General features: G+C 36.2%; 1 protein-coding gene across 1 annotated transcript in view; it reads left to right on the forward strand.

The window, feature by feature from the left end:
- The window catches only part of LOC126249416 (bromodomain adjacent to zinc finger domain protein 2B-like), a 352,537-nt gene that overhangs the window by 70,638 nt on the left and 255,866 nt on the right, over window positions 1-26,033 (forward strand). The window contains exons 12-15 of the mRNA XM_049951070.1: window positions 1,972-2,158; window positions 2,562-3,067; window positions 17,116-17,323; window positions 24,685-24,896. Of these exons, the coding sequence (XP_049807027.1) occupies window positions 1,972-2,158; window positions 2,562-3,067; window positions 17,116-17,323; window positions 24,685-24,896 (1,113 nt within the window). The remainder of the gene's footprint in view (window positions 1-1,971; window positions 2,159-2,561; window positions 3,068-17,115; window positions 17,324-24,684; window positions 24,897-26,033) is intronic.

Genomic DNA, 26,033 nt, shown 5'->3' on the forward strand with positions numbered 1-26,033 from the left:
CATACTGTGCAATTAAAGTTGTCTTGATGATGATGAAATGAATTTCTTTAAGTATACAGGCAATTTGCCAAAGTGACATGTAATTCAAGCACTTGCACCAGGTCACAGAGCCACACAGGATTATTATACTTATTATTTATTCTTTAGTCAGTTCAGTGGTAAGCTCCTCATTTTATTTCCTGAAGTGCCTCTTTTGGTCACATGAGACAGTTTTTATTATTTAATTGCAGTACTAATATATTTCAACAGAATTATTAAAATGTTTGTATGATTTTTGCTCCATACATGTCAGTTACTCACAACAGATGTGTAGGCTGCCACTAAGGGAATTACGTGATTTCAGTGATGTACAGTAGGCAGTGAACCTGCCATCCAGTGTTCAAAATATTTTCATAAGAACAAAAAACAACAGACAATTGTTTTAAAGGTGGAAGAGGTTGTAATCAGCAGATAAATTCTTTTTGGTAAATGCTATTGGAAAGATTTGAAATTGACTTGATAACAATCCCACAGCCACAAATGTCAATTTTGTGTAAGGACCATGAAGATAAGATAAAATAAATTAGGGCTTGTAAGAAGGCATATTAGACAGTTGTTTTTCCTTTGCTTTATTTGTGACTGGAATCTGAAAGGAAGTGAATAGTAGTGGTACAGGTACCTCCTGTCATACACCATATTGTTGGTTGCAGAGTATGCATATAGATTTAGAAGTGAAGTGACGCCAAATGTCCTAAGCAAAGGAACCCTGAAAATAAATCCTGCTGATATAGCACAGTAAAGTGGCAGCCCTGTACTGATGATGATGATGATGATGATGATGATGATGATTAGCAGCATTCTAAAAACTTTCTCAGTAATATGTTTTACAATATTTTAATGTAAGATATATTATTAAGGCTTGTGGCATCTCACCATAAAGGTTTAGCTGAAATAATAATAATAACAATAATAATAATAGTAATAAGCCAGCAAATAAATCTATAATTGACCTGAACTGACTATAAATAATTATGTAAATAAAAATGATTGTTTAATACACCGGATTTTTAATTGACTAAAAAATATAAAATAATTTTTCCTAGCTGTATACAGATTCTTATCCTCATTACAGATAGCCCTGAAAATTTGTGACTCTGAATTTTTAATAGCTATGAAAACACTTGTAAGATTTAAAATGAAAAACTTTGGTCACATACAATAGATAAGTAAGGAAGTTAACTATTAATGCACCAGCCAGGGGACCTGTGCGAAACTTTCACATTTTTATAGTTTTCAAAAATGACAGTATTTAGTTCATGAATTTAAAGGGCATTCTTGTATATACATTCCTATGTGTCCAAAAATGTTGTCTACATTTGGAAAGTTTGTTCCGGCTTGTACGAGGAGCAAAGATCAGGGACTGTTAGTAGTATGACATAACCTATTACTTCAACTTGACAAACATTTTCAGTTACAGTAACCATGTTAGGCTGTAGCAGCAACAGATAAATCACAACAATGACAAAATGTGTTTGTCATTTCAGAAAGTACATTTGTTTAAAAAAGTCAACTTGTACAAGGTTGTGGGGCCAGCATGTCAAGATGCAGCCACGTGCATCTCTATTCAGATAGAATGATATATTCAGAAAAAGATATCTTATTCCATGTTTGCTCTTATATTGCTTGAAAAATTACTGAAGAGAACTACTATAAAGCTCATCAGTTACCTGCCATGTGACATAAAATGTGTGACAAATAAACAAAGTACTTTCTGTAGTTACTAGCACTGCTTCTTTGTAGGCCCTTATCAGTTTCCCAAATTGTGTACCGTCTGCTCTTATTTATTGTAGACCTTTGCACCACAAAGTATCTTAAAAACTTCAGTGTTTATATTGTTAGTAATTTTTCCAAATTTAGAGTTACATTATGATGTTGATTGTTGGCAACTGAATCCATTTTGTCTCATCAGTGTCTTTTATCACATGCCTACAGGATGCACGACCACGAAATTTAGGTCGCGGAGTGTCTAAACCAAAAAAGAACACAGTGGCTTCTCTTTTAGCACAAAGCCGTGCTATGGGGCTAAAACCAACAGCATGCCCTGATGTTTCACAGCTCAATCACCAGGTCTCACTGTTAAAATCCAATGTGCTGGGTGTCCCATCACCAGTTCCTAAAGGTAAAGTGTTCATTTCATTGCTCTAGAAACAAATAACTTTTTGATTCCACAGGAAGTAATTGATGACTGATTTTAAGACTAATGCTGACACACAGTTATTATGGTTTGTAGTAAACAAAATGTTAATTTTCTTATTCTTCTCTTCCATTATTTATTGATGTGCATTAGTGATTGTGAACCTGCTTTTTATTTATTGTATATCATCAGAACTATAGTGGTTTTCATATAAAGTGAATTTCTCTTCTAGTGCTGGCAGCTTTAATATAACCATTGAAGTATCTAAGCTTTTATCAACTTGTTTCCATTTCTGCAATCCAAAAACATAGTGTAAAATACAGTATTTTTATTAATGAAACTTTTTTTTACATTAATGGCATGAGTTACTTTATTTACTGAATTACAGCTGAGCCAGAACCCATGGAGGAAGATGAGTGCAGTGTTCCTGTGACAGAGGAATGTGACCAGGTTGGGCAGCACACTCCACAAAAAGTGCATCAAGATCCGTCACCTGCACCAGCACCGTCAGTGCCCTTAGCACAGTCTCCAGCACCAACATCATCACAACTACCACAGCAGCATAAACAGCAGCAGCAGCAACAGCAGCAACAAGAGCCTGTGCAACAGCTGGTCCAACCGCAGCAACAACCAGCACAGCTGAGCATGTCTCAGCATTCCCCCCAGTTGCCTGCACCATTACAATCCACAACTCAGCTGTCCTCAGTGCAATCACTGATAACCCCACTACCTGCCATACAACATCCTGTGGCTCACCAGCAGATTGCACCATTGCCACTGCAGCAGGACACTGCACAACAGCTTGCGAACTCACCTCAGCCGCCACCACCGCAACAACCTGTAAATGCTACTTCAGAGGATACCAAAGATCTCAGCAAACATAAGAGACATCTGGTGAGACTCTTGCTCCAAACTCTGCTTGTGTAAATGTGAATGAAAATACTTTATAAATATCATACTGAATTCGGATTTAGTTGTAAATTAGCTTGTGTGATTTGACAAATGAACAATCATTGCAGACAATTCACTTCCAAGCATCTGTCCCCAGGTCCTTCTGCCTGTTTTTTGTGAAGAACTTTCCATGTAGCCTCTGATGTCATATCATTGTAAGATTGGATTCAAGACCTCAAAAGGCATTACACTTCCTCAAAGAACATAGGACTACCTCCAAAATGTAGTTATATACCAATCTGACTACAATCAGTAGCCTAACTTTCTTTTTTTTTGTAGGCTTGTAACTGACAGTCTCTCTCTCAGAACCCAAATGCATCAGTAAATGGTTTCTGTTAAAAGTATCTGATCACTAAAGGACAACATTCTAATCACCAAAATACCTGTGACTTCAGTATCTTGTTTGGAAATTTATACTGAACGCAAATTTTTTGTAGTTAGTCTAACAATAATTCTCTGTCCTCTATCCTTGTTTATTAGATGCCTGAACTAAATCGGTAACAGTTTTCCTCTTCTCCTTAATCTAATTTTATTTAAAATTATTACAGATGGTGTGTACACTAAATTCCACAGCACTTGAGCTATCTTAACATAATTCTCAAATTCTTGGTGGTATGCAGGATTCCTAAGCTGTTTCATGTGCATAACTCTTAAATATATTGACAAATATGAGAATTAAAACCATACAATACATTGTGGAAATATAGATTCTGTGCTTACTTCTTAAGTATGTTGTTGAACAATTACACTTAAATTATTAATTATTTGATGTAATAATTACTACATACAAGTTCTGAACTGTCAGCACTATTTTTAATAGGCTGGCTGGTATAGGGATTCAGAGTTGCACAGAAACCATCAGATAAAACTTAACATGTTTAAGAAATGCATTTCAGATGTGCTAGATGGTTTAGAATACACTGCTTTCACCTTTTTAATTTTGTTGTAGTTCATGGGTTTGTCACTGAACATATTTGTTTCCAGCCTCATAAACATAGTTGGTAATTTATATATATGGTTTTTTTTTTCCTTTTGAGGTAACTACACCTTCCACAAGTCTTACAGTGTTTGACAGTTGCTGAAAATGAGACTACTTTGTTCTGATGTAAAGTTTTACAAGGTACTCCACTGTGGCATGTTCAGATCACAAAATAAAACATTAGTTTTTTTGTGACCTGATATTATGCCAACAGAAGTGCTCAATATGTGTGACTAGATATATTTCCTCTTCCTGTGGTTGTAGTATACAACCAGTTGTCATCAGATAGAAGAGAAATTCAGTTTTAATGGCAAATAGCACTTCAGTTACTGAAATTGAGACTCTAAAAGGGTGCACAGTTACATATCCAGGATTCTGATAAAAGTGTTTGAAGATGGCAGAAATAGCATAGGCAATGATAAAATAAATAGAAACTGTGTTAAAGGAAATGATGGGATGTATATGAGGAGAACTGTATGCAAAAAAAGGTCAATGTAACAGCTAAGTGTGTAATTTTAAGGAAGTTAATGCATTTAGTTATATGGTGGCAGATTAGAAACTTTGAACAAAATCTAATGTAGAGAAATGATGTCTGGTGTAGAATTTGATGGTGAAAATTATAACAAAATAAATAAACAGATAACCTCTGCAAGCTAATCTAACTCATAAATTGAGGAACATTCTTCCTTTATCAAAGTGGTATTCTGTTGCCCACCCATCCTATGACATGTCCTGGTCCATTATTATGGCTCATGTAACCCTGACCCCTTGCCACATGGGCCATAATCCAGTGCAAAAACAAATGGAAGACATGTCGTGTGCACCAGATGCCATAGCTCTTATTCCAGACACTTCACAAACATATCCTACCCTATGAGTGACAGGATCACCTGTGAAAGTAGTCATGTCATATACCAGTTCTGCTGTAACATCTGTAAAGCTTTTACTTTAGGCATGGCTACCAACTACTCATAGTCATGCATGATGCTATTGTATGAAGTCCTTGTATAATAACTCAGACTCCTGTTACTGATTGGGTCCTGTATTAGGATCGAAGAGCTGTGTGTTTTGGGACTTTGTCCCAAACATCTCTTGCAGTTGAGAGTTTTCTTCCTCACCTGTGGCTACTGCCAAGTAGCAATGCCTTCTTCTCCATAATATTTGTTTGTCCCAGGTTTGTAAATTGTAATAAAGTTTACTGCCAGTTTCTGCTCATGTCTCAAGCTGAAACATTTGTCCAATCCTGTGCTGGCTGCAAGTGAAATCTGTTATTTATGTGTACAGTGAAACTTCCAGAACATGTCACTTTTCTTACTTTCTTCCTGGCATCTGTGGGTTCATGATTGGTTGATTTTTCATTGGCCCTGTTTTATCTCACAGCACAAATTGTGCAAGTGAATGGGGAACATCAAAAGAAAGGTACAGCAGCTGTATTTAATAACAGCCAAAAAAAGTGTAGGGACAGGTGAAACTAAGGATACAGAAATGTATAGTATTAATAAAATAAGTAGGCAAATTAAAATGAACACAATTGTGACATAAAGTCGTGAATGCGGCAGATGACCATGTTGAAAATGGACAATAGTAGTGCATAAAGGCTGGACTGGTCACTAATCAAAATGTCATGCTTCAAAAATAAAATGACTTTTTATTGCTCATAATATTATGCATTTCAGATTTAGCTATCTTCAGATATGTGGTAAAAAATAATAAATATACTAGGAAATTACAAAAGAGAATCAGAATAGCAAAATACAGGAGCAAATCTCACTTGTGCAAACAAGGTACTTCAGGCAAAAACATATCTAGGAGCTACATGCTGCACATAGATATAAAGGTTAAAAGAAGTGTATGTAACAATCTTAAGCAGACTAGTGAAAAAATGTTAACAAGAAACTAAGAGGTAAACATTCCTGGGAGATGGTGCTGTCATACTTCATTGTAATTGACAACATAGGCCAGAAAATGAAATCATAAAAATACAAAGTCAAGTATCTATACTAAAATTATAGAAGTAAGGAAACTGCAAAATAGTTTTTAGTTTAAAACAAGAACAGCAAAGAACAAAGTTGCATGGTGGCCATCAGGTTGCAGAATAGTAGCAAATGTGGTTCTGTACATCATCAATATTGACAGTAATTTTATTTATGAAGAAGAGTAGACCTGAGTACATAATAACAACAAAAAAATAATTAAAAATTTTAAAATGTCTATAAAAACCAATAAATGATGCCCAATGGGCTGCCATCAGGTGGCAGAGTAGTAGCAGCATTGACACTGTACATCATCACAGTTGACAATGGATATGATAAACGCTAAACTACAAATAATATAAAATTACAATGCAAACAAGAAAACAAATTAACAGAGCTGTATAGAGATAGGGTGAGTGTCTTTACAAAAAATATAAACACATAGGATTAGAATAAACAAAATAAATGTACCATGATACAAAGACGCAAACCCTTCCAAGAGACATGCTGGTATAAAAAGTTAAGACATATACAAATGAGAATGAAATAGTCGATGCAAACTGGATTTTGTGTTGAGATACAAGTTATTCATAGAACATTTGTATCAGTATTATAAACACAGATCTTGTCATTTTTCAATGCTTTGTTCTGCCTAATGTGATTTGTTATTTGTACTGTAACACCTTCTTGGTCCACTACATTTCCCTTCCTGCTATGAACACTTCGCATACTGTTGTTACTGTTCTACAAACAGTTTGTATCTAAACATGAAAGTCCAGTTTGCATTGACATTGTATTTTATTCTCATTTGTATGTCTTAACTTTTTTATACTGGCAGTAACAAACTGAACATTTATGTATTTTGGAAAGATTTGCTTTTATGTATCACGGGACATTTATTTTGTTTATTCCATTTCCATGAATTTGCGATTTTTGTAAAGACACTCATTGTAGCTCTTGTGGTTCTTTCATCTGTTAGTTTTTATTACAAGCCGACATCAACTAATATGGCTTTGTTAATTTGTTTTCTTATTTGCAGCATAATTTTATATTTTGTTGTTTAACCTTTATCATATTCATTGTCAATTGCAATGGTGTGTGGCACCAATGTTGCTACTACTCTACCATTTGATGGCAGCCAATATTGCTCCATTCATTGGTTTTTATTTTACATTTTAAACTTTTTAATTATTTTGTTGGTTGGTTTGTTGATTTGGGGGAGGGGACCAAACAATAAGGCCGTGGGTCCCATTGCATTAGGGAAGGATGGGGAAGGAAATCGGCTGTGCCCTTTCAGAGGAGCAATCCCAGCATTTGCCTGAAGTGATTTAGGGATATCACGGGACACCTAAATTAGGATGGCTGGACAAGGGTTTAGATCGTCATCCTCCTGAATGCGAGTCCATGTGCTAACCACTGCATCATCTCATTCTGTAATTATTTTGTTGTTAAATGTTTATTATGTACTCATCTCTGTTATTCTTCATAAATAAAATTCACTGTCAATCTGGAAAACATACAGTGCCGCATTTGCTAATATTGTGCCACACAGCTTTGTTCTTTGCTGTTCTTGTTTTAAATTAAAAAAATAAATAAATAAATAAAAAATTTGCATTCTTTCTTACTGTTGTAATTTTATTGATTGATTAAGTGATTGTTTTATTGGTCCGTTTCATTATTTTTGCACATAGTTACAAATTGATATGGGACAAGTCAATTTTTGTGGGATGATGAGATGAGACAATGTGAATTTATGTGTGATGATTATGAATTGCATATCTACTACAATATAAATAAGTTTACATGCATAAAACTGTAAGCACATGTCTCCATACCGATTACTGTCTTTTTTGTTTTAAAAGAAACAAATCTACATTAAATCATGACACATTTCTCATGAATTAATAACAGTTACTTTTATTAATTAAAAATGCAGAGTAATATTTACAGTTTTTGTGGCATCTTCATGACTATTGTTTACAGATTTTACATTTGTACAAATGACACAAATTGAAAGACTAGAAAATATTTACAATTAAATGACATACACTAACACTGATCATGTTACTGACTGCAGTATTCTACTGGAACTCATCCAGATTTTAGAAAGCAGCTAACTTCACTAGCTTATATATAGTTTAAGAGTGTATATCTTCACCAACACTATAATACAGTTTATTAAAAAGATACATTTTTAGAGCTATTTTAGAATTCCTTAATTTTTTTTGTTTTGGAGTATGGTGTAGTACTTTGTGTAAGGTTTTTTTCCCTGCTAGTAGGGGTCCACCTTGTCTGAATTTTGTTTTTGGATATTCACTATGCAGTTCCATTTCCTGTTGTGTATTGTACTTATGAGCTGTTTCATTTTTTTGCACTATTTGGTCTTCAGTGTCTGTTATTTTCTTAATGAAACATGTAACTCCCAAAATGTATAAGCAAGATAGTGGAAGAATTTGTAGGTTCTTAAATAGTGGCCTGGATGAGCTTATAGTAGCTACATTTTCTATGGTTCTTATAATTCATTTTTTGGACAATGAAGCAACTTCTGCTGGCAACTGAGTTGCCCCAAAAAATTGTGCTGTATGTCAACAGTGATTCCAGCTGTGCACAGTATGTAGTTCCTATCATTTTTTGTGTCATGCAACCAGTAAGAACTTTCATGCAATAGCAAGGGGTGCTTAATTTCTTGTTGATGAAATTTATGTGTTCGTCCCACATTAGGTTTTCTTGGATCCATATTCCAAGAAATTTAGTGTTGTTTACAGTTTCAGTTTGTTTGCCAGATAACATTATGCTAGGGTTTGAGGTGTGTATCCTTTATGTTGTATGTAAATGCATACTGTCTTTTCCAGATTTATGATAAGGATGTTTCTGGAGAATCAATTGACTATGTGTAACCTGCATACTTTGATTTCATTCTCCAGTTCCTCTACAGTCTTCCCTTGTATCAGAATGTTGGTGTCATCTGCAAATTTTATACATGTCTGGGCAGGGGTTGCTGACTCTGTTATTTATAAACAGCAGGAACAAGATTGGACCTTGAATGGAACCTTGGGGCACACCATATTTAACATTTTGTTTCCCTTACAAATATGTGTGTATGTTGTTTCCTTCTTGACACTTAAGTTCCACTATTTGTTGTTTGTTGTTCAGGTATGATTGTATCCAATTGTGTCCCAGTTCCCTGACACCTACATGTTCCAATTTTGAGAGTATTAGTTTATGGTTAATGGCATCAAAAGCTTTGGTGAGGTCCAAAAATATAGCAGCTAAGTGTTGTTTATGGTCTACTGAGGTCAGGGCTTCATTTATAAAATCAAAGACGGCACTCTCTGTGGACCTACATTTACGGAAACTGTGCTATGGTTCTGAGAAGAGGTTATTTTCTTCTGTGAAATGAACCAGTCTATTACAAAATATTTTTTCCAATATTTTAGAAAAGCCAGACAATAGAGAGATTGGTCTGTAATTTTAACTCTGTTCTTTGACCCTTTTTAAACAGATTCCTCACTTTTGCAGATTTAACTTTTCATGAAAAATCTCTGTAGCCAGTGAGGAATTACAAACATCTGCAAAGGGTTTTGCTATTACTGAGCATTTCTTTAAAGCTTTCTTACTGAAAGCATCAAACTTTCCATTTGTGACTGCAATTCTACTTCCCATTTTTTCCTGTTTCGGAAATACAGAAAGAATTTATATTTTGTTCCCTGTAGCCCCGAACAACAGCTGATACAGGCAGTTTTGAAAGTTGACAATGATTTTTTAGTTCTACAGAAATTATTTGTGCATTTTTACCCCCCAAAGCTTGTATTCAAAGTTTGTATATTGTATGTACGACACATATTTGTAAATATTTGGGAAATGGTTGACACCGATGTTGCTGTTATCCATGTTGCTGCTTCTATTTTAGGCTTTAAATTAAAAGGAGTGTCAAAAGATCAGTTTTTGTTTTGATTCTTTCAGGAAGTTAATATTAAAATTCCCATACACAATGAGATTTTTGCACCTTTTTTTTTAAGATGTGGAGGTATGATTCCATACTTGTTAACATTGTAGGTACAATGCCTGTTGGGGCCCTATACATGCAAATAATAGCTACATTTTCAGCTACTAATCCAACTCCAGATATTTCTAGAACTCTTTCCTTAGGTATATCTTTTGGGAAATGAATAGGTGCAAATTTTATACCACTATATAGCCACACACAGCTTCCGCCATGGGTCTATGTAGTTCTACAGAAATAGCTGCCTTAATACAAGATTTTGCAGACTCAACATTTTTAGTTTTTCTTATTTAAGCCAATGTTCTGTTATGTAAAGTACAGTAACAAATTTTAGTTCCGTTTGTAGAAGAAGTTGAAGTTCACTCACTTTGGGATTTGAGACTTACTTGTTACATAGTGTGGTGTTCTATTAGCTGAAACTGTCTACTTTGGCCTAAAAAGGTATCTGAGCATTTTGAAATAACTGTTTCTTTTCTCTTGCTCATGTTACTTTCGTCATTGTTTTTGGCAGGACATACAGGAAGCTGATAGACAGTTTTATTTCTTGTAAGTTGATGTTTAATTATTTCATTGATGCGATCACACGCAAACAGTTTCTCTTCATAGTTCAAGTGCCTTTCATGTTTCCAAGTTTTGATGCAGCTTACTTATGTCTAGTACTTCACATTTATCTTATTCTGAACTCAGTTCCTTTATTTTAATGTTTATCTTCCAGACTTCTTCGTTTGCATATAAACTGTAAATCAAATCATGCCTGTGAGGTACTGCAACAACTATTGTGTTTCTAGATTTATTCTTGTCTAGAAATTTATATAAGTTTTGCACACAAACCTCTGCTTCATTTTTAGCTGCATTGTTCAATCCTGTCATGCAATTGATAAAGTCATTAGCTTGTGTTATTTTCTTTGAGAATCAGCATCTACAACATGTCTGGTACCCGCTCCAGGTTTCACTACACCAGTCACTGTTATGTCATGATTTTTCTTTTGTAAAATATTAGATAGCTTTCTTCCATGGCTGTCTGCTAGTAAAAGTACACTACTATTTCTTCTTGATGATCCATGTTTCTTGTTGACATTATTTCCAAAAGGTTAATTTATTTTCAAATCACAATCTTTTGTAGTACAGTCGTTATTACAGTCACTTTGCAGAAAATAATATTTGGTATTATCAGAGATTGTAACTATTTTTGCAGATTTATTTGACCTTTTTGTGGATAAAACACTACCTTTATGTATCATTTTTATCCACTCAGATGATTTATCACATTTGCCTTGCACCTCTTCACTTGTTTTGTTTGGATCGTACGCCCCAGTTTTCTTTCTTCAGTGCATCATGTCTCTTCTTAAAGAATTGATTGTGAATTGTAGGCTTGCAGTTCAATCCTTTAGTGTTGTTATTTCAACTTTACAACTGTCACAAGCACCCTTTTGCACTGCGTAAGTGTAACTTTTCATAGTGTTAGAATTATGTGCATCTACACTTGTGGCGGGCTATGTTGTCAATTTTGATGAAGTATGGTGCCACCATCATTACTATATTACCATTTGGCATGAATGTTCACCTGTAAGTTTCATGGTAAGATTTATTTTTCCCTCGTGTACTTATGATTGTTATCGTGTAACCTTTATATCTATGTGCAGCTTGTTGCTCATAGGAATGTTTTTTCCTGAAGTACCTTGTATGTACAACTAAGAGTTTGTACTGTATTTCACTATTCTGATTCTGTTGTGTAATTTTCTAGTGTCTTTACTGTTTCTTAACAGATATCTGCAAATGACTAAATCCGAAATGCTTTATAATATGAGCAATAAAGTCATTCAATTTTTGAAGCATGACTTTTGATTAGTGACCAATCCAGCCTTTGCTCAGTACTATCGTTCAGATGAAAAGTAGATACCTGTACCTACTATCTAAGTTTATCAGTAATTGTTTAGGAAACATTTGTTTTTACATATTCAGCAATTCTTTACAGAATAGTGAAAGTACTTTATTAGAAATGCCTTTAATTTCATTTTAAGTATTGGATATGTAGTCTAATCGTATAGTACCATGGCAGTCCAAAAAGGTTTGAGGTTAGATTGATAAAAAATAGAGAAAAGTTAAGATGGTGCCGCTAATGCTTCACGTATTCTACAGTCTCCCCCCTTTCCCTGTGAGCACAACACATACTATGTTCACACAACCACATGAAACTGTCAAAGTACTTCCTGGGGATGTTATTCAGCTCGCATGTCACATTGGCCTGAATGTCAGTTATGTTGTCAAAGTGTTGACCTGTCATGTGAATTTGTGCACTTTGTTGTTTTGTGGTAGGTTCATATTGCTAACACCAACCCTCATCACCAGTTATGATTTTTTTCCAGAAAGAATTGTACACAGTTTTGCATTTCAATCAAGTTGTGGCAGCTGTCCACATGTTGTAGTTTTTGCTAGGGATTCAAGGTATGCAGGAAAAACTTTGCACAGACTTTTCTGTTCTTCAAAACATTCTGGAGAATGTCTTGTACACTTTCTTAGGGATGTTGATTCATTGTGATTTGTGACACACCATGATGCTGCATGCCCATAAAAGTGAAAGTTATAGGACACTATTTTTAAGGCCTCAAATTATTATTATAGCTCTTTTTTGCATCGTAAAGCAATTGTGCTCTTTGCTTGTTGTACAATTTAATGTTCTTGGACCATAGCAAACAGATGAGAGTTTCATTGACAAGTTATTTATATGTGTGTCCTATTTTATGTCTTGCTGAGCCCACAGATCAAAAAAATTTGAAACTTGTTTGAATAGACATCTGGCTAGTTGGTGGACCTAAATGAAAGTTGGAACATAGAGTTTCTTTGGTATTTACAATGAGTTTGTTTTTAATGAAACACCCCCAAAGTCCTTTGATAGAACTTTCTGCTGTTGACTGCAGGATCTCTGGGGTGGATCCAGTGAGCAATATGCTGCTGTCCTCAGAAAATAGGATAGTTTTATGGCAACTCATTTATTCAACAGGGCCATCCACATAAATCAAGAAGAGTAGTTGTCCTAGGATTGAGTCTGGAGGAGTGCAATATTTAATTGGGAATTCAGTGGAAAAGAAAGAATTATTTCTTGTGTCATACAGAATATTGATCTCAAACTGAAATGATACTTTTTGCCTGCATCCATTTGGGTATGAATACAATTGGCTATGTGCTGAACCTATTAAACTTTTTATTTTTTATTTTTCAAGCAAGATTTTAAGGTCAAGGAGACTGGAGTCTTTTGGATGTTATAGAAAAATATTTACAGTTATTCTGTGTGAACAAGGGATTTGAAGTGCTGTCTAAGAATTCAAATATAGCTGTTTTTGTAGATTTAGAATTTTTAAAATCATGTTGTTAGATGGTAAGAAGTAAATATTTATTTGTTATAAAAAAGTTGTTATAGAAGTTTTGAAAAGGACTTGGTTGTGACTCAGGTCACTTTTTTGCTATTATATGAGAAGAACCTTCTTTAGCAGCACCTCTAGTGTTAATGATACATTCTTTCTTTCTGTTACTGAGCTACAGATTTCTTTCTTTATAACTCTTCACATGGATCTCATTTTGTTCGATAAATTTCTGATCAAATTGTCATTCCACACCATTTTAGCATGCCTGACTATTCTACCACAGATTATTTTGTAGACTCCAGAATAATCTGAAAATTCTTGGGAAACTATGTTTTTTACAGAAATATTGGAGAAATCTGTTTTTCTTATTGGAAATATTTATTCCTTTAATTACCCATTGCTAGCTGTTCTTGGTTTTAATATTTTTACTTCTGTAGGAAATGCTACATTGAAATAGTACATTAGGAGATTTTGAAAACTTGTGTACATGCTATCAACATGGTTCTGAATGGAAATACTTTCCAGTTTTCCTTAGTTGGTAAGAAATTAAAAATTCTAATTTTGTCTTCAGAAAAAATACTTGTTTTAACTACTTTTTTGCATCTGCTGCTACTTGCTGTCATCTCCGTACATAGTAGCTCTCTCTTATGGACATTATAACCGATGCTAAGTACTCTACATTTGAATTTGTAACTTGTGCCAATGATTAATGTTTGCTTATTGATGAAATTTGTATACTATTTTGTTCTTACTGGTCAGTATATTGTAGGAATTGCATTGAAGGTGTTGGTTGTATTTATTAAAGCATATGTAGTGTAGTTGTCTTTTGGAGACTCAGTGTTTAAATCACTACAAAGCACTATCTTCATATTCAATGCAGTGATCCTGTCCAGCAAAACATCTAGCTTGGACATGAAGACTGGTGTATTTTCTCTTGGTGCTCGATATATGTTAATAATTTTGAAATTAAGTTCTGACAAATTAGCAACAGAAAATCTTTTTCTATTGGGCCATCTTGCAGAAGTTAATCTTCTCTCTCACAAAGATAACACTATGTTTGGAGAACTCTGCTAAAATAAGTCTCTGGTGTATTCCCTCCTATTAAGATTAATTTTACTTGGTCATTTCATAGCCAACTTTCAGTAATGCAAATCATATCTACTTTTAGTTTACATTGGAGTAGTGCTTCCAACATGTTCATTACCTTATTAAGTGACTGGTGCAATATAACAAAATTTGGGTTTTTGGACACTTTAGTTGAAATGATGTCTAGTTCTTTATCTCACGGCATTTGTAATATCTGCTTACCATAAAAAATCTTTTGTGTCTCTGTTGTATGTGGCTTCTACTTGTTGGTGACTATCAGTAGGTGAGTTGACTTCTGGTGGTAATTTGTGTCTGACTGATGACATTATTGTTTGCAACTTGCACGAAACACTTTGTAATTTGAATCTGTTTGCCACTTACCATGTTAGCCACATTGTTCCTCATAGTACAAGTAAATATTTCATCGGCTAGTAACTCCTTTCCTGACCCTTTAAATTAAGTCCATGAACTGTATGAAGCCTATGGACCAAGCTGTTTATTTTTATAATAGTGACATTTTCGAACTGAGTGCATATTTCAGTGGTACACTTGTGCGCAACAGTAATTTTTGCGGTTCACTCATACCAGATGGTAATTAATGGCAATGTGGAATAGTCACAACAAATACAACTATATGGATTAAATTATTTAAACATATCTGTGTTATTGTTTTATGTCAGAGACATGATTTGATCTTCCCAACAGCACAACAAAATCATCCTTATTCAAGCTAGTTATGTTAGTTAATTTTGTTAGGTTCATTATTTTGTTTAATGAAGCCCCTAACTAAAGACTAAACTCCTCCTGAACAGGTCATAAAGGCCCAATGGTATGACTGGCCCCCCACGTCATTCTCAGCACATAGGCATCACTAGATGTGGCTATGGAGGGGCATGTGGTCAGCACACCACTCCCTGGCTGTATGTCAGTTTCTGAGACCGGAGCAACTACATCTCAATCGAGTAGCTCCTTAAATTACTGCACAAGGGCTGAGTGCACCCCGCTTGCCAACAGCGCTCGGCAGACTGGATGGTCACCCATCCAAGTGCTAGCCCAGCCTGACAGTGCGTAACTTCGGTGATATGATGGGAACCGGTGTTACCACTGCGGCAAGGCCGTTGGCATACTGGAGCCCCTTGGTTTGTGAAACCAGATGCCCTGAAATTATACTTTTCCATCAACACTGCTGAAATTTACAGCTGTCTGTCACACAACACGTATTCCTTTTGTGTGTCGTGTCTTCTGCACTTTGAGGCGTTAGAGTCCTGCATGTCTTCTAACTATAATTGTTTTTTCATTGCAGATGTTTTAAATTTTGGTCAGTTTCCAAGTTCACTGAAAATGCAGTTTGCTTGGTTGTATAGGAGTTAGAAGCATTTATTTGCAGGATTTTAAACACGTTTTCTGGTGAAGTGTTTTCCAATTTTGATCTAGTTCCAATGAAAAACAGTTTGTTTACTTCCTGGGATTCATTCTCCAACTTCTCGACTTTTCCCAGCGTGTTCTCTGAATACATGGCACAAGGCACACCAGAAGAGATTTTGTGCAATAAAGTTTCTTTCTTTCTTTTTTCTTTCTTCCCCCCCACCTCCTCCGCCCCCTACTTTTTTTTTAAAAAAAAGAAACCTTCTGAAACAGTTTCATTTCATCACTATTTTCCACTTCTTTGAGGAGGCTGAGTCGTCTTGCTTAGTCAGTGTCTCATACTTCCAGATTGGAGTTTATTTATATCCACCTTTTGTGCACCAATTATAAACTGTAAACTGGAAATATGTTCATTTAGCTCTGATATTTCACCCTTACAATTTACACATACTTTATTTTTACCATATCCAGATGTTCACAATGGTGAGGGAGATGGGGATATTGCTGAGAATAGCTTCAAGAAGAAAGGAGAATATGCTGCTGGAAACAACACTAAGAAATACAAATTTCCCACAGAAATTAATTTAGTGGTTTCTTTTTTTTATTTTTCCTGTGAGAAGACTTTTTTTATCTTTCTACTGAGAAGACTTTTTTTTATCTTTCTACGTAAGGCATACAGATATCAGATTAAAGTAGCATGAAGTTCATATCTACATCCATATCCACATTCTCCAAACCACTGTGAAGTCCACGGCAGTCCATTGTATCAGTTGTGAGGGCTTTTATCCCATTCCATTCATGTATGGAACATTATGATTAACAGCGATGTATGTTTCAGTGTAACTAGCAAGATGACAATGGCTTCTGGAATAAACTTTACAATTGAAATTTACTGCTGTAAAAGAACATCCCAAAAATTGTGTTATATATGGATAATTATTTTATTTGTGCATCTTGTATACTCTGGGAAAGGTGCATTTGCTATAGCTGTGCATAGACTTATTATTTCTGTTATATACATTGGTTCTCACACAATAGTTTAAAATCTGGACAGTAACTGGAGTTTGTATAAAGTTAGTCTTTAAGTGTGATCTTTCAGCATAACTAAATATAAGTCTGGTGAACATGTCTGAATACTTACAAAAATAGAATTGATCAAAATTTACACATGAGAGCCAATTTAAATTTGACCACATATGCATGCAAAAAAACGTATGTTATAGGTAAGTTCTCGGTCAGAAGACAACAAGTTGAAAATTAGAGCTGTAGAGGGGCTCAGTGAAGACAGCAGCCCTCCTGATGTGAGCAGTGATTCTGGCTCAGCATCTGATGGGTTTCCTAGTGACAGTGAAGAAGAAGCAGCTGAGGGAGATGGGGATGTTGCTGAGAACAGCTTCAAGAAGGAAGGAGAATCTGCTGCTGCAAACAACAGTATGAAATGCAAAATAATTTCACAATCACGGAAGATTTTTATGTTCATACTTTAGGGTATAATATATTGTATACATGTCATGGAAGATGTACTTGTTTTCCAGTGTAACTCATCCATTATTATTAGAAAGGAAAATTTTCTCTTTTCGTTATAAGTTCCTGATATAAATGAAGTCTGAAGTTTTAGTTTCCTTTAATATTAATTTGCAATGCAGACCGAGAGTGCATTTAAGTGGAAACCAGCATTGTGTCTATGAAATAGTTTGTTTTTATTGATGATGGTAATGAGTGTCCATTGGGGATTTCAATTTGTTTCTCATTTGGTATTCAGGTACACGAGAGATACATAGATACCTGTGTGTCTTAGGTTGTGCTAGTGATCTGCTACCATTTAGGCATGATTGGTTTAATGCTTTCATCTTCATATGATTTGGAAAAATGACTTGTTTATCTGCAAATAATTGTGTTTTACTGCAAGACTGCTCTTTATCAACATTGCAATTTAACACTCCCTTTGTCTCAGTGGACAGTGAACTCACAGCTCCTAACATCATTTAATAATCACATACACTATGTGATCAGAAGTATCTGGACACCTAGTTGAAAATGACTTACAAGGTCGTGGCACTCTTCATTGGTAACGCTGGAATTCAATATGGTGTTAGCCCACCCTTAGCTTTAATGCCATGCAAAACAAGGGGTGCAAGCCCCCTCCATGAAAAACACGACCACACTATAACACCACCGCCTCCAAATTTTACTGATGGCACTACACACGTTGGCAGATGACGTTCACCGTGCATTTGCCATACGCACACCCTGCCATTGGATCGCTACATTGTGTACCTTGATTCGTCACTCCACACAATGTTTTTCCACTGTTCAATTGCCGAATGTTTACGCTCCTTACACCAAGTGAGGCTGACCACCTCCTACACCAAGTGAGGCTGACCACCTTCTAAGTCTGTGAGTTCTGCAGAGCACCCCATTCTACTCTCTCGCGATATCAAATGACTGCTGAGGTTGCTGACATGGAGTACCTGGCAGTAGGTGGCAGCACAATGGACCTAATATGAAGAATGTATGTTTTTGGGAGTGTCCGGATACTTTTGATCATATAGTGTAGCTTTCATTCCGTGCACTTAACAATCTTGTCACTGTTTCTCTTTCATGGGATACAGTGTCCCATTTTCATCAAAGTGCAATAACAGCACTCCATAAAAATGTGTGTATGTAATTCTGGCAGTTATTCCATGGAGTACACCCATTCTGCTTTCCAGAATTGACCAACTTCCAATTTCCATGTTTTTGGGTAAGCCATGGACATGTAATGTCTTGTTGTTTGTTAGTCATTCTAGTGTTGTGTGTTGTTTCAGTGTCATTTGTCAGTTTTTTAAGGTACTGATTATCTCATCACATTTAACTTTACTTATCATGATACTTGTTCCAAACCTGTCAGCTGTCAGAATCTGCTGTCTGTCAGTAGCCCTGTTTTTCAGTAGCTTTTCCAACTTTCTGAATGTCAAGTCAACTGAATGGTATATATGTATCTCTTCCAGTTGGTATATAATTTTGTACCTGATCACCACCCCTCCAGGTGACCTGAATGTATCTGTTCATATTATGCAGGGGTGCCCTTATGTACCTTGCTAGTCAGTGTGTTATTAATATCTGTAATTAATTTAACTGATCTCTTCTTTAACCTTATTTCTTCATTATCTTCATATAACTTTCTTATGAGGGTAGGCTGAAAAGTAATGCACACACATTTGTTGAATGTGACCTAAATGACCTTGAGAAATACATCAGGTGTCATACAGAAGGTAACTTCATACACAATTTGAATGTCTTGGGATCATCCAGTGTCTTTTGAGTAGCAGAAGTATGGAGATGTCAGTGCGAGTTAACAGTGTGCTGTTACCAAATTTTTGACAGCTGAAAAAATGACTGGTGAAATTCATCATTGTTTAAAGGCTGTTTACGGTGACAATGCTGTTGATAGGTGTACTGTAAACTGATGGATAGTAAAATTGTGATACTGCAAGTGTGGAAAAGCTGTAATTGTTGATGAAACTTGAAGCAGATGATCAACCATTGCCACAGACAATAAACATCACAAACTCGTTGACTATTCGATTCAAAATGACCAGTGCATCACTGAAAAGTGTATTGCAAACCATGTGGGAATATCTAAGGAATGTGTCAGTTTCATTATTGAACAGTTTGGATATCATAAATTTTGTGCATGATGAGTACCACACCTTTTGACATACGAGAATGGACAGTGTCGATTGGAATGCTGCAGGCAAATTTTGCAGGGCTACCATGATGAAAGAGATGACTTCCTTTTGAATGTTGTGACAGGGGATGAGTCGTGGGTCCATCATGAGAAAAGGCAAAGTGCTGAATATTGATATCAGTCTTCTCCTCAGATGAAAAAGTTCAAAACACAGCTATCTGCATAAAAAATTCTTTTGACTGTGTTTTGTGATAGTCACTGAGTTTATGTGACTGATTATCTGGTATGAGGGGCAACAGTATTCTTCTCAGTACATAGTCTGAAACACCTCTGATGTTGAGTTTGTTGTGTTAGAGGCAGTGTGGCGCCAATAATCTTGCAACATGACAACACTCATCCACACAACTTTCGAGCAACTGAACCGGCTCTGAAATCTGAGCCAATTCCATGCCATCCTTACTCCCCAGATTTTGTGCTTTGCAATTTTTTTTTCCTCTACTCTAGACAGACATTGAGGGCAATCAGAACACCTAGGACAATGAGGTGAAGTCAGCTGTCAAGTCCTGGATTCGAGAATAGTCGGAAGAATTTTTCAGTAACAGAATGAAAAAAAAAACTTGTTACACATTAGGAGAAATGTGTTTGTCTTAATGGTGATTATGTTGAAAAATAAAAATATAATTTTGAATCCTAAGAATTGTAATATAATGCACTTTTAGCTTGATCTTCCTAATTGTTATTATTTGTGCTCTACAAGCATGTGTGCATTAGTTTTCATCCTAACCTCATATTTTCCGTGGGTGCTTCTATATCCTGTAGGGTCCTGTTGACCATTTAAAACTTTTGAGTGTTGAAACAATTTTCTGTTCTGTATCCTGACCACATTTATTATAGAAACGAAGCACACACTGAATGGAGTGATTTGATGCTTGTTCATTGCAATGTATTTGTTGTGCTCATTTAAACTCCAGTTGGTTTTTGTTGTATTCATGAATTTCCGGTGGAAATTGCAATATTTTCCCATGGTGCTAAGCATAAATTTAGTTCTGTCACTTTCTGATAAACATAATTTAAAGAAAGTTTTGTGAAGTTGTTTCTTAATGTAGTGTAAATAAAGTTTTGCGAAGTTGTTTCATTCCTGATAAGCAAAATATGTGGGGAGGAAACAATTGGAATGAAGAAGCTGCATGCAACTTTATTACAACAATAATTGTTTTCAATGAGGAAATTATCTATTACTTAGTTTTTGTGATATCGATGGATGAATATCAATCATTTCTGCACATTTCTACAGCTGATTTTGAATGCTGTACGTATAAGGGGCAATCAAAAATCTTCTATTCAAAGGCCGTACAGTTCAGAATCAATATTCCAATCGGGCAAAATTTTCATAAGCATTGAGGTAATCATCCCACTGATGCACCATGTTGAAGATACCCATTTGGTAAAGCATCGTGTCCTGCTGAGTGAAAAAGGCTGTAACTGCCTACTGAACATTCTTGTCCAGCAGGAACTGTCAACCCTTCAAGGCCTTTTTGAAGGGACTGAAGATGTGATAATTGCATGGGAAGAGATCAGGACTATAGGGCAGGTGCTCGAGTGTCTTCCTCTTCAGTTGCCGTAATGGATGAGGTGGCCTCCCAGATCGACTGGCATCTTGTGTCAAATCGTAACCAGCAAGGAAATTGGTGCACTATTCCACAGCAGTGGCTTTTGACTGACACACAGCCCCATACACACTCTTCATTCTCTGATGGATGTCTACTGGTGTTTGTCTGTAGGCAGCCAAGAAAAGGATAACATCTTATTGGTCCTGTTTGGATGCATTTGATGATAACATCCCCATTTAATTTCTGCATTTACCACACGCATGCCACACTCATTCCTTGTCTATATGTTGTCCTTGTATACCTGCATCAGAGTCATGCCATGCTGCATGTATGTTGCAGCAATGCCCTCAAATGGAAACTTTTTGATTGCCGCTTACAGTCTTAGGTGAAATGATGTCTCAGCTGTAGTAGATTGGATTGAGATCAGACAGATTTCATATTCATGTTATGTTACTTTCAGCGACTCTTTGTGTCACTTGATACTCTTGTCCTAAAAAGCTTAATACAGTGATCATGAAAGAAGATTATCACCATAAGAGTTTTGAGGTTGATTGGGCACCACTTCATTGGTGCTTTTGAAAAACTTACGAGATACCATCATGTGACCTCATCTGAGCTAGTTTAGTGTTGAAAGTGTAAAACAAAAAAAAAAAAGTGCAATTGTTTGAAGCTGTCAAATGGCCAATGCTGTTGTGCTCTGCACTGTCTTCAGTCGCTATCAGAAACTGAACTGAAATGGGAGTTTTTATCATGTCAAAAGGGGATGTGAATGTAAATCAGTAAGGTAGATGTTTCAGAGATCTGTAACCATGGTGGTTTCTCTCCCCTGCACTTTTCTCTCTCTCTCCCTCTCTTTTTCTCTTTGAATCCCACCCTCTCCTCACAATGTGAAATATTCATCACATGTTCAGAAAAGTGGTTGAATATTGTCTCAGATTTTGCTTGAGTGTCTTCAGGCTGAAAAGTTTTGAAATTGGTTGAAACCATGCCATATAATGTAGAACACTCATATTTTGGAGCAGTGTTAACAGATGCTTAAAAGGTTTCAATGCGGCAGGTCACATTTTTATTTGTTTTAAATGTTAAATCATCACTTAATCTCTCACTCCACCAGACAAGTAATATTTAAATGTATATTCTACAGAATGAATATGAGGTTTCATGAGAAAAAGTCGCATAAAATTATTCAGACTGCCATAAATGGTAAGTGTAATGACAAGTAAGTGACAACAAAAAAGTTGATAGAAATGAAGCAAATTATGACTTGTTTCCATTACCAAAGCAAGTGCAGCACATATGTGCAGCAACTGCTGAGGAAGAAAACAAAGAGTGTTACGTACTGTAACATGGTGATAAACATGTCCACAGAACAAGAATCATTTTCTAGAAAGTGTGGACGTGTGTATAGGATTCTTCTTAAAACACTAAGTACAATAATATATACCCAGAGCACTCCGTCTTCAGGCCACAAGTGGCCCATCGGGACCATCCGACCGCCGTGTCATCCTCAGATGAGGATGCGGATAGGAGGGGCGTGTGGTCAGCACACCGCTCTCCAATATATACCCAGATGAAATATAAAATCCATCATACATCAAAAAAATATAGTCCTGACAAAAATGTAAACCATACAGAAGCCACAGACAGATGTCAATGTAACTTCGTACACATACATGCTGTTGGTGGCTATGTAAAACATTAGAACTGCAATTCTCTGTGAAAGGCAAAATAGTCACCGTATTGTATTATTATTGTTCATGTTTAGTGTTATTATCAGGCCTGGTAGGGTATATAAGAGCTGTGAACAGCATCAGATGTTGAATGATCACTGTGAAGGACACATAGATGCCGCGTTGTCAGCACCTGACAGAATTTGAAAGGGGCTATTGTGTTGATATCCATTTGGAGACTTGCTCCATGCATGAAGATAAACAACTGTCTGAGAGATGTAGTTGAGAATATGTGGTTGTAAATAAAACTCAAAGCAGTCATCAGACATTAGCACATGTACACACATTCCTGTTAAACGGTATTTCAGCCAACACCCATATAGATATTGTTAGGATGGAGGCTGCAGGTCAAATGTATCTCTTTACCATGTGAAGATTAGTGTATTTAATCCACACAAAACTTCACTAGATTTAAGTCATGTTAGGTACAAGGAAAAAACTAGAATATTTAGTCATTAACACTGTATATAAAATGTGCATAAACAGTTGATTTTACTTATACAATAATTTTACCGAGTGGAAGTGTGAGATGTCGCAGTTAATGACTAAAGATAGAAAATAAAAGTGTACAATTCAGGATTAAAGGTAATAGCCCACTGAACAGAAAAGGCATGCAATTGTCGATAGGCATGTAAAAAACACACACACACACACACACACACACACACATATATATATAAACCTGTGCTGCTTCATTGCACCAACTAAACAAACTGTGCTGGGACTGGAGTTTTGCATCTTTACTAAGGTGAACTAAAGGCGGGGGCTGTGTTGAGTGGGGTTAGTGAATGGGGAAAGAAGGTACAGAGTGGTAGGGAGGGTTGGGGAAGAACAGCTCATGGTTGTGACGTCTGGAATGGAGACGGTGAGTGTACAGGATATGGATGCAGGAGGGGGTTCCAACAGGTGCACAAGATAGGAATGTGACACCAGTACTGGCAGTGTTCAGTGACAATGATGTGGAGGAGTGGGTTAGGGGAGGGTGACTGGACAGAGGGAGGGAAGACTGTGAGGAGGAGGGTATGGCTGCAGGATGAATGAAGTTAGGCTTCTGGAGACATACAATGCTCCAATAACCCTCGTGGCCACAACTGCCAGTAGCACACTGCCCCACAACCATTTTCACCCTAACTTCACTCAACCTGCATCCACACCCTCTTCCCCAAAGGCTCCCTGTCTTCTATTCTGTCAATGCCTCCCAATCCACTCATCCACATTATCGGCATCATGGGTTGCGCAAATTCGCCAGCACCGATACTCGTGTTACACTCCTATTCTGTGCACCCGCTGCTTCCCTCCCATCTGACAGCTACGCTTCCCGAACTTTCCTTCTTGTTCCCTGCCTCTTTTCTCCCCTCAGCTACTCCACCCAACACAACCCTGCAGAACTGCAGTCTCAGCATAGTGTATTTGGCCAGCACAGTGTAACCGTACAAGTTTGTTTGTTTGTGTGTGTGTGTGTGTGTGTGTGTGTGAGTGATCACTGTGAAGGACACATAGATGCCGCATAGTGATTTAAGACAGCGTTGTCAGCACCTCCTATTCTGTGCACCCGCTGCTTCCCTCCCATCTGACAGCTACGTCTTTTGGTGAGCTGTTACCTTTACTTCTAAATTATGTATATTTTATGAGAACTCTCAATTATTGTACTTAAAAAATAAAAGCAAAAGTGCTATAATACTATAATATTCAATTATGTAATGCAAGATTGATGTTGCAACAAATAACATAATGTGAAATTGAGAATAGTCTTTTCATAAATTTGAGATGTATGCATTTCAGCTGTCGTCAATGTACCAGAAGCTGAGCCTCCCCCAAAGCGCCGGAAAGTTGAACGGGAACAAGAGGTCCATGCACTGCGAGTGCCACTGGAGCTTGGTTGGAAGCGAGAGACAATTCTGGGCACACTTAGTCGAGCTGGGCTTCTGCGTGGTGAGGTGTGCTACATTTCACCTTGTGGACGCCGCTTTAGGCAGTGTCAAGATGTCGTTCGGGTAAGTTTCTTTTAGTTCTTATGTTTTAACGTATTGAACATTTTATTAATATATTCCATATGTATTTTTGATGTGCTGAACAAAGTTTGTGAAGTATGAAGGTACCAGGAAATTCTTAAACTTAAACTGTAGGCTCTGCACCTTCATTGTAGATGTCTGATGCTGAATAACTAGTTTTAACATTGAAACATAGTATAATGATCATTTTATTTAAAGACACGCTGAAATGACAAGGCAAAAAACCTCAAAAATTTTGGGCATTTGAAATTATCTTCTTTTTGTGCAGCAGTTGACTAGTTGAAGGCAGCTTTGACATAATTACTGTGTCTGACAATTTCTAATACTACTTTTTGTTACCTTTCAGTGTTAGTTCAGTTACTACATAACTGTGACACTTCATACTTGGTACCTAATTATAACAATTAACATATCTAAATGGTTGTTTCAAGTCTGTAAGTTACTTCAGCCAACTGCCATGTTAATTATTTCCAAATGCCTGTATACTTTTCAAGCGCACACAATGTGAAACAGCTCTTATGCACCATTTCTATTGACCATGACATCGATAGGATATTAAGCACTAACAGTCCTTCATGCTATTTATTTCCATCTATAATACTTTAGCAGTATGGTGGCAACAACATATTGCTCCTTCAGAGAATCTTTTGAAGTATGTAATTAAACATAATATTTAATGCAGTTTAGATTTATTGGCTGGGTTATGACAGCACAATAAAAACTCATATGTGAGGGAGTCAGTCATATTCTTACTGTAAACATAATTATTTTACAATATTAAAGGTATTAATCCCAATTCATATTTGTTGACACTTTCAAAAATATGAGTCATAGGTATTGTTGTAAAAAAGCTCTGTGTGAACTTTGGTTCTCAATTACAATTTAAGGTAAAGAGAGTCACAGCAGAGATGTAAGTGGTCATGGATGAGAGAAGAAAAAAAGAACAAATAATAAATAAAAATATGAAAAATTAAGGAAGATTACATAACCTTTAAAATGCTAACATAGGTGACATACCAATAAGATCATTAAACTGAAAGAAAAAACAATGAGTTATGAGGAGAGCATAAGTTGAGGTGATGTGAATGAATTGTGAATGAGTATCTTATGGCAGTTTTC

This window comes from Schistocerca nitens, chromosome 3 (assembly GCF_023898315.1).
Source record: "Schistocerca nitens isolate TAMUIC-IGC-003100 chromosome 3, iqSchNite1.1, whole genome shotgun sequence".
NCBI classification, from domain to species: Eukaryota; Metazoa; Arthropoda; class Insecta; order Orthoptera; family Acrididae; genus Schistocerca; species Schistocerca nitens.